At 35.8% G+C, this 10,749-nt stretch overlaps 1 protein-coding gene across 5 annotated transcripts in view; it reads right to left on the bottom strand.

The window, feature by feature from the left end:
* Positions 1-5,616: 5,616 nt before the first annotated feature.
* Positions 5,617-10,749, bottom strand: part of SERPINI1 (serpin family I member 1) — a 72,948-nt gene continuing 67,815 nt past the window's right edge. For all 5 annotated transcript variants that reach the window (XM_077880215.1, XM_077880218.1, XM_077880217.1 and 2 more), the window contains 2 exons: positions 9,337-9,426; positions 5,617-9,103 (listed from right to left, as the gene is read on the bottom strand). In XM_077880215.1, coding sequence (XP_077736341.1) covers positions 9,027-9,103; positions 9,337-9,426 — 167 coding nt within the window. In that variant the 3' untranslated portion in view covers positions 5,617-9,026. The remainder of the gene's footprint in view (positions 9,104-9,336; positions 9,427-10,749) is intronic.

Here is a 10,749-nt window from a genome sequence, read left to right as displayed (position 1 = left end):
AGCAAATGTCTCCTGTTTGACAGCAGCTGGAACTTTTACCTAAAGAAGAAGCCATAGCAAGTGTTAGGCCAGACCAAAGAAGCTGGTGGAGGTAGCAGGGTGGGTAAGAATGACTTGCACCTACCATTTGGGTTGTCAGCATGTGAGTTTGTGCTCCAAACAACAGAGAAGCTGTGCAAAGGATAAAAACACCAAACACATGTGGGTGTTTGGGCATAGCATTCCTCATGTCCCTTGTAGAGGTTGCCCAAGAGGTGGTGGTTCTGGTGATGTTCAAAGATAGAGATCTACCCAAGGCTGGAGGAGTATTAAGGTGTTCCTGTCCACTCCTAGCCCCGGTCGGTGCCCAGAAAAAGCTTATCTGTCCAGGTTCTGGCCATAAAAATTCTTTCTGTACCAGCACTAAAGTAATCTCCCTTACCTGGGACCCAACATCAGGGCCATTGATACCTGTGCTGAGGTTCCCCATAGACTGTTCCAACTGTGCCCTATTAGAGGTGAGAAGCCATTTTCCTAACCCTAGAGACGATGTGTGGGTGATCTAAAAATGCTTTACTAATGGGGAGAGAACTTCTAGCTGACAAGATAAACTCAAAGGCTTTACTGTATCTTTATTAGCCATTAAAGTTATTTTTAAGATCTTTGCCTTTCCTACAGACCAGTGAATAAACACTGGATAAGCACTTTTTTTTTGCAGTAGGTTATGTGCAGAAGCAAGCGAGTATGAAATTCAATATGATTATGCAGTCACAGGAACATTACTTTAGAGAACATATCTTCAGAAATGTTTTCTATCTTCAAGTAAACAATTTCTTACATTTCTTTCATGTTAATAACATCACGCAAATTAGAAAATGGTTTGATTAGTGAAGTAAATTTATCAAGCTGACAAGAAAACTGAAATCATGCATTTTGTAAGATTTTCTTTCAGGACGGAAAAAATAAATCAGCATATCAAGTGAAAAAACAACCACCTAAAGATCTTTGTTGCCTCCTCCTCAGGGTTTATATAGAACTAGACCTCTTTGGGCAGCCTGGGTGGCTCAGTGGTTTAGCGCTGCCTTCAGCCCAGGGCATGATCCTGGAGACCCTGGATCGAGTCTCACGTCAGGCTCCCTGCATGGAGCCTGCTTCTCCTTCTGCCTGTGTCTCTGCCTCTCTCTCTCTCTCTCTCATGAATAAATAAATAAAATCTTTAAAAAAAATGAAAAAAAACAGTCTGTTGTTTAAAAAAAAAAAAAAAAAGAACTAGACCTCTTTAGCCCGTATGTCCTTAGGAACTCGTCATTTCATCTGTGCCTCAGCTGCACCTGATAGGAGCTTCTGTCCTAACATCATCTGCTAACAGGGTTGTCTTCTTCAGCTGGTTTCAAGAGCTTTAAGGGTCTGTTGGCCCTGTGTCCAGTTCATCTTTGTGTCTTTAGTGTGTAATAAATGAACAATTCTTTAGTGAATACATATGGAAAAACTTTAGTAAAAGGAAAATTGATCACTGAAGTTACAGGTAGCAAAGGCTTTCACATACCTAGTCATAAGGATTTCCTTTGTGAAATGTTTTCACTGAGACACTTTTTTAAAAAAAAAAAGTAAGGGACAGGGGATGCCTGGGTGGCTCAGCAGTTGAAAGTCTGCCTTCAGCCCAGGGCCTGATCTTGGAGACCCGGGATCGAATCCCATGTCGGGCTCCCTGCATGGAGCCTGCTTCTCCCTCTGCCTGCGTCTCTGCCTCTCTCTATGTGTGTCTCTCATGAATAAATAAATAAAATCTTCTAAAGAAAGGAAAAAGTAAGGGACAACTTAAAAAAAACTGCCTCCAAATCCATGTATGCCAGGCAATCAGTTCCTTGTAACCATCACCTAAGGACTCTGAATATATTATTTTACACATTCAGAGACATGGAGGACCTTCCTTTCATAAATGATATGTTTACCAGTAATGGCAAAAGCAATCTTAAAAGGACCAGCTAAACACTTTTCCCCATGGTTTTGTCACTATAGTTGAATTAGGTTTATAGATGTCCCTTTCATCTGTGTGCTTTGACTATTGGACGTGAATTAGAAAAACCTTTAAACAGGGAAATTAGCAAGAATGGATAGTTCATTTGTGTCTCAAGTACATTACCAAGTGGGATTTTTCTTTCCCTTTTTCCTTTTCTTCCTTTTCTTTCTTTCTTTCTTTCTTTCTTTCTTTCTTTCTTTCTTTCTTTTTCTTTCTTTTTTAATGGTCTGAGCTATATTTTTCTCTACCATTTTATCTCCAGTCTGGCTGGCAATGGAAACCTTTATAGACATCAAACACATCATAGAATGGGTCTAAAGGGCTTTTCTACTGGATCTTCAACCTGGAGTTTTTATTTCCAAAGAGTCCCAAGTATTATTCCTCTAAAAATCTGAATCAGAAATAGGCTAGATGGAATTGTGTCATGAAATGAAGATGATTTTTTTTTCCTTCTAAAGAGAGGATGATTCTGATTCTATTTTATGAGAGTTGCCATTTAATGCCAGGCGTTCATTCTTGGGTGCGCTTTTTACAGTTCCGTGTGGATCTGGAAAGATAGACTGTAATGTTAGCAACTACGTTGTGTCCTTTGTGAAGATGTTTCACCTAACTTCTTTAAATATTGAAATAAAAGCGATTATTACCCTTATCCATTTATTAGGATTACAGTGACATCTTGTGGCATATCATTTTCCATTTTAAAACTTGCTCAGGTATCTAAACACTTCAGTTCTTGCTAAAGAATTTTAACGCTTTGAATGCAATCTATACTGGTGAAAAAAAAATCCAGAAACTACTGCTTAAAGTGGAAGCCAAACGAACAAAATACACTTCATTGTGCTCATGTAAATATTTTTTAATAATTCCAATTGGAAAGATATTTTAAAGATCAAGATCTAGCGATCAAGATCTAGCATTTATTTTAAACTTTCTTCCACTGGTATCATTATGACATAGGAAATGCACTATAAAATGGCTTCAGTGTAATCCATGTAAAGACAATGAAATTAAAAATTAAAAGTCTGCTGCTAAGGAAGCGTTGTGTGATGATAGCTTCTGCGAATTGTTAGACCAATTAATTAAAACAATCTTATTGGCAAAAAGATTTTTATTGGAATACAAAAAAATTTTGCAGGGCAAAATGAAAACTCCACAATTTAAAAATTTAAATCTGATCATTACCAGCCTCCTCATGGACTGCTTCTAATTAGCATGTACAGTATGTAAAGTGAGAATGTTATTAAGCTGCATTAAAAGATGTAATTTTTTTTTAAAAGACAATCTGGATTCAATATCCCCAACTCTTCCCCTGCCCTGGTCACATGGACTTATTTCGGTTATTAATGTTCACTTCTACGTGATGAGGCCGGAAACAATCCCCTTTCAGATATTTTTTTGATGACCAAGTTTAGTCCGCTCCAGGTACTGCGGAGTCATTTTGCTGAAAGTGGTTACCATTTGCAGGTAGCTTGTAAATATTTGCTTTTCTACTTCTTTCTTGCTTTCCTCCCTCTCCTATTCCATCCCTCCCCTCTCTTTGAATTTGAACTTCTAAATAACCCTTCTAATAGCCAATGAAGTCATTCTTTTGGAAATTCTAGGTGACAACATTTCCACTTGCCATGTCCTTTCATAACCGTGATTCCTTCATTAAGTCTTGATGTAAATAACGTGCTATTTTATCCAATGCCAGGACACAAGTTGTAAGACACCCCTCTGTTTTATGTACTACTAAGAAAGAAAAAAGTCACTCTCAGTTAAACTGTGGCACATTGGATACAGTAAATGTTTATTTTAAACTCATTCAAAACATTAAGGATGTCTTTTAGATTTATTTGAATAAATTCTATTATATGTCAGAGTTATGTACATTTTAAAATGAAAGTATGCAAAATACAATGCAAGGTAAGCAAAAATACAGTGTTTCTAAAACACAGAGGCCACGTCACTTTCCCTGCAGTGTTTGATGTCTTATTTGCCCACACCCTTGTCCTCAATGCCCCTGAGAACCTTGGTGACACAGTCATGCCCAAACTGCAAGTTTTATCTCTAGAACTGTTGACAACTATTCTACAAATTTGGAAACTGGCACTTTATCTTACAGGAAAAAAAGTCAATGAAAGGTTTTTAGACAATATCCTGGATTTACGATGCTTCCTCAAATAGTCATTATGATTTGTTCTCAAATAGTTGCTGGTGGAAAAGCCAAGGGATTACAGTTAGACAATCGTCATGCAACAAGAGTCCTACATGCACAAGCAATGCCATCTATGTTACGGCTGCCACCTTTTCGGCAATTGCGAGACACTATTGATCACTCTATTTTCATAAGTGTTAAAATGTGAGAAATTATGTGCCTTAGAAGATCTGCAGTATGATAATGTTCATGCTAATAGCTAGCCTTCCATGAGTGACTAATATGTGTCAAATACCTATTCTATTCCTTATGCATATTATATCATTCAATCTTATGAAGTAGATAGATGCTAGTATTTGAAAATATAGATCATACAATTTGTTCCAAGGACACATAACTAACTAGTAAGCGGCAGATCTGGTGTTCAAACTTGGTTCTCTCCCATATCACACACAGCCTGTGTTTTTTTCCATAGCTATCTGGTTATAAATATTTAAGCAGAAAACACCCGAAGAGGGGTCACTCAATCATACAGAAAAAAGATAATCTCTCCATCAGCAATTTTCTTTGAATAACAGACAGAGCAAAGAGCAATTGTGTGAACAAATGTCAGATTTATGTATCCATGAATTATCACAAAACTTCCAGAAAAGGAGAGAGATGAAACATTGTCTCCTATTTGAGAAAGAGAAAAAGAACTGCTATATCAGCTAGAAGCTGTGATGACTGCTGAAGAAACATTTTCTGGAACATGCCATATGTCACACATAACGACTTCATTTCTCCCCAGTTAAACAAAAAACTCTGCAATTTTCAAATAGAGGAAAAGTTCATCTATACTTAATGTATAATAAAGAGTGTATTTGGACAAAGGACAGTAAGTGTTTTATTTGCACTGGTTATATTTTCATTAATTAAATATCCTTCTCACAAAATATATGGATCTTTGTCTCACTCAAATCAGAAACCAATATGAACAGGATGCACCATTAGCTCCTAGCTTATTAATGTTAAACTATCTCCTACACTTTGAACCAAAGTAATTAATGAAAAACAAACAAACTGATTCTTCTGTGGAAATCTCTCTCCTTCTCTTCAGGAGACAGATTTCTTTTTCCATAAGCTATTTTTATGTGCATGTAGAGGCTTCAACAGTCCCTCAAGAATAACTTTGTTGGCAGACATGAAACAAAGCGGCTGTGCTCAGTATCATATTCTCCATGTTTGCCCGCTTAGAAAAAAAGCACAGGGAAAGAGCTCCTTGACATTGGTCTTGGCGATAGATTTTTGGCAAAAACACACGCAGCCAAAGCAAAAATGACACGTGGGACTCGATCAAATAAAAAGGCTTTAGCACAGCAAATGAAATCATCAACAAAATGAAAAGGGCGACCTACAGGATGGGAGAAAGTATATGCAAATCACACGTTGATAAAGGGTTAATATCTAAAATATACATCCAAAGGAAACAGTCGGTATCTTGAAGAGATAACTGTATTCTCATGTTTATTGCAGTATTATTCATAATAGCCAAGATGTGAAAACAACCTAAGTGTCCACTGATATATGAATAAAGAAAATGTAATATACATACCTACATATCTATATATCTTCCTTTGCAATATATATATATATATACACACACACAAATATACAAAAGAACATTATTCAACCATAAAAAAAAGAGGGAAATCTTGCTGTTTCAACAACATGGATGAATCTGCAGGACCCTATGGCTGAGTGAAATCAGCAAAGAAAGAAAGACAAAGATTGTAAGATCTCAGTCATAATGTGGAATCTTAAAAAAAAATAGTAGAACTCATAAAAATAGAGTAGACTGGTTGTTGCCAGGGGCTGGAGGAAATGGAGAGACATTGGCCAATGATGAACAAGTTGTAAAATGAACCAGTTCTAGGATTCTAAGGTACAGCATGGTGACTGTCGTTAGAATACTATATTGCATGCTTGTGATTTGCAAAGACCGTAAATCTTACCACGCACGCACAAAGGTCAGATATGTGAGATAATGGATGTGTTTCTCAATTTGTGGTAATCATTTCACACTGTGTACGTATATGAAATCTCATCGTACACTTGAAATACACATCAATTTATTTATCAATGATACCTCAGCAGAGCTGGAGAGATTGAAAATAAAAAGATATATTATTGCTGATTTCTTCCCAAAATACATATACAAAGAGAAAGGAATTTCCATAAGATGTGCACAGTGTGCATGTGTGTGTGTGATAACTTACACATTTTTAAAGGAAATGCAACTGAACTATGAGATGTGACCTTTTCAATAGAACAGGAGATATTGAAATCATAAACAAGTCGAAACACTAGGAAAAACCTGGTGCTATTAAGTATTCTATTTTTAAGCACACCACGGACATGCTAATACAAGCAGAACCCATTTTCATTTAAGGGACAGCTAAATCGTGTTGAAATATTTTAAGGTAAACATTCTGAATAGTAGCGTTTAATCTTATATAAGCTAATAAAAATTGCATTTAGGGTTTTATAAAATTCATACACTTGCCTAATGATGTTTACTCTTCCTTATAGGTAACCCATTTGGTTGACTGATGGACATACAGATATAGCAATATATGTAACACTTAATAAGCAGTGACATGGCAACGAAGAATATCACAAACTCTGAATACCAATAGTGAATCAACATCAGTTAGCCCAGTCTGTGTACATTATAAATGAAAACAAGAGCACTGTTCTACAATAACCTCAGCTTTATGAATAAACTATAAGTCTTCTGAATACATAAGCTGTAAAAGATTCAGTGTTAAGTATTGTGTCCTTGGGTATTCATAAATTTTTTTTTGTGGCCATTGCCTATAAATGTCTCTATATTTTTAAAGCGTACATTTCAAGTGTTCTAAAATGCAGAGGAAGTCTGAATTTTTACATAGTACGTACATGAAAAAAGGAACTTTAGAGTAAAGCCATTTTTCTCTTTTTGTGTAAGTGCTTTGCATTTTTAATGTACACTACTACCCCACCCCCTATATTTCTCCAAGTTGTAGGAATATTATACAGTTTTTCTGTTTCTACATATAAAAGTATCAGACATGCAAACCTTAGGTTACATGGAGTTTTGATACCAACCCGAGTTCATGTACCAATAGCAATCATATCACCCGGGAGCTTATTGGAAATGCAAGACTTCACATCCCATGCCAGACCTACTAAATAACAATCTGCATTTTTAATAAGATCCCCAGTTACTTCCTTACACATAAAGTGGGAGAAGTACTGATACTTTAGGATACTTTACTGATTGGTCTAATTTTCTATAAATTAACCATATCTAAACAACTACTTAGAATATAAGTAAGCTTACAATCTAGTGCTTTCAATATAAGTAAGCATTCCATGTGTATCCTTTATTTTTTGAAATATTTAAGATTTGGTGTATCACAAAGTCACCAAGGGAACTTGTCACAGACATAGATTTTCAAATTTTTCCCCAGAGTTTAGAATTCAGTAGGTCTAGGGTGAAGCCTGTCTCCCAAAACAATGATTACCCTGAACAGAATCAAAGTTAGTGATAATATCACTTCTTGTTGACAGCTCCAAATCATAGGAAAACATCTTACACACAAGAAAGTCACATGCAAATTGTTTCTGTTAGGTTCTGAAAATGCTTCAAGCTTTTTCTATGATCATTAATCATAGAGTGAAAAACATGGTGTCAAATGGGCCTGGTTCCATTCACGGAACATGATGAAATCATTCTCCCTCAGCTCCTTCCCCACCCACCCTTAGCCCCAAGGAATATCATTATCTTAGCCAAAGGATAACTAAGTAATTTACTGGAGATCTTAAGAAGCGGTCAGGGCCTCACTGGAACTAACTACTTCTTGTGCTAGGAAATAAGATGAATATATTCTGCAAAGTACTTACTAGAACCCTCCAGAGGTCCCAGATACAAATGCATCCAAGAGGCATCAGGTGACCAGTGGGAGAAACCGGGATTGTGATACCCCAAGTATGGACATTCAAGTTCAAAACATAAAAATCTTCCACATGGAACAAACAACATCTCTGAGGGCAGCATTCAGCCCTCGACCTGCCAGTTTCCAGTATCTATATTAGCATGGTTTTTCTTATTAATTTTCTGGTGACCTATCAAAGGGCATTCCTTGTATTAATTTGCTCATACAACTTATTTGGGGACTTTTGGGAACTTTGTTGTAATTTGGATTTTACTGCAGCAGCAAAACACGGTGATATAGCAGGTCTCTAATCTACATCAGGTGCTGAAACCCAGGGAGGGTTTAAAGACATAGTAAATAAGCTATAGCCATAATCTAGGGGTTTGCATGGTCCTATTTTTTCTATCAACTTTTATCATAGAGCTTACAGAAGATGTTCATTTATATTCTTTTATCCTACACCATTTACCATCCTCAGAGAAATGACAATTAGAGTTTTTGTGGAGTTGAGTGCTTGTCTTCATCTGACTTGCATCGATCATTATGGTATCATAGTGTAATAATGCTAATTTCCTACACTGCTTTGGTTTTGCGTGATTATGAAAGATTTAAGATGTCCAAAAACATCACCGTTTCCAAATTTTACCTAGAAGTAGCCTTACACTACAACTTGGAAAATGAAAACAGAATTGTTCACATGATCAATATGTACTTTTATTTTAAATACCAGCACAACAAACACAACGACACCACAGGACTATTACCTCAAAGATACTGATAACATTCCTTGACAGGTTGGCTTATAATTTACATACATTGTTTTATCTGGAACTATTTTTAAATATTATCATAAGATATAGTGTAAAACACAAATCTTAAATATACCAGTTGCAAACATAGTGTGTGGTTACTCTTTTGCATACGAAATGATTTAAAGTTCCTCAAAATCATGTCCACTTGTGTTCATTGTTTCAGGATGCATGACTCGTCCCATGAATAGGACTGTACCTGCATTGGGTTGGAAGTGAACAGAACAGGGTGTGAACAGAAAAATTTACTTTCCTTCTTGCTTACAATTAGCAGTGTCCTAAAAATAAAAAAAAATAAATAGTTCTCTTTTTAAACAAATCATTGGAACATTAGAAATCATCGGACAAGTAATGTGGAAAGAATGCTCTTGATTTTAAAAAATTCTCTCTCTTGGGCCTATAAGGAAAGTTCCATTCTCACAAGGGACTTACCTGTTCTCCTGTTCCTGATAAGAAAGAAAAATGGATGGTCCACAATAACTTGAGGATACAGCACAGCCATCCTACTAATTGCAATCATTCCTACAGCACAGAGAGAAAGTAATTACATGTCTGTGGGTATGCAGAGACTAATGAGTAATTTGTCCAAACCATCTATGTTTAATGCAAAGGCAACAATTTACAGGAAACACAATTTTAAAGACTTAGCGGAGAGAAAAAACTGTCAAGGTGGCAACATTTCTACTTGCTCTTTAAACACACACAGTTTCCTACCTCCACTCCACCAAAAATACTAGAAAAATTTATTCTGCTTGTCTCAAAATTTTTATTCTCAGTTTCAGATAAATACATATGGCTTTACTAAAATGACCTTTGAGTTACGAAAACGGGGAGAATTAGCAAACACCCAAAACCAAAAAACCAAGTTTCTTTATATTCCCAAATCATTATTTTCTTTTGTCTAAAATGGGGATTTTTACATAGCAAGTCATCAGGCTTCTAGTAAGTGGCCAGAATGGCAGTGATTAAAGGAAAAGTACAACAGTAAGAGAAGCATGATGTTTCCTACAACTGGGAAACTGAATTCCCCTGAGATCCTTATTATGGGATAATCATTTTATACTTGCTGCAGGGTGATTCATTGTCAGGAAAAGGTCAAAATTAAATTACCTACGATTTTAAGCTTTCTTGATGCCCAAGACTACTGTATTTCTATTTCCTCCTGAAAACACTGTTTTAACTGGTGATATCCTTTTAGTGGGCACATTTATGCAGAAGTTTTTTTTTTTTTTTAAATGACAGGTTATATTTTACCAGAGGAAGTAAAAATCCTACTAAAAATTAAACACAGCTATTGAACATGAGATTGAAACAAATCCCAAAAAAATAAACGAGAAAAATGTCAACAGAAAAATCATTCTTATTTAACTGGAGAAATTGGAACATTCAGAATAATAAGGACATTTAATATTTTGTTTTGAACATAGGATTTAGGTCAAAATTTTAGAATTATTTATTTAAAATTATTTTATCAACATTCAGTTAAAATTATTTAAAAATTACTATGTCTTATTTATATGTGCGCTTTTAAAAAATCAAAACTGTTGACAAAATTAAGAAGTAGTATCCATAAAAAAAAAAAAAAAAAAAGAACTAGTATCCAGGGGCATCTGGGTGGCTCAGTCAATTAAGCACCTGCCTTAGGCTCAGGTCGTGATCCCGGGGTCCTGGGATGGAGCCCCACCTTGGGTTCCCTGCTCAGTGGGGAGTCTGCTTTTCTCTCCTTCTGCCCCTTTCCTCCACTTGTGTTCTATCTTAAATAAATAAAATCTTAAAAAAAAAAAAAAAACTAGTTTCCACAAGTAATTAGGTAGGAAGAGGAATGTTTAAATGGGCAACAAGAAA

Source organism: Canis aureus, chromosome 31 (assembly GCF_053574225.1).
Source record: "Canis aureus isolate CA01 chromosome 31, VMU_Caureus_v.1.0, whole genome shotgun sequence".
Lineage (NCBI taxonomy): Eukaryota > Metazoa > Chordata > Mammalia > Carnivora > Canidae > Canis > Canis aureus.
The sequence above is the reverse complement of the archived record's forward strand: the minus strand, read 5'-3'. Positions and strand labels throughout refer to the sequence as shown.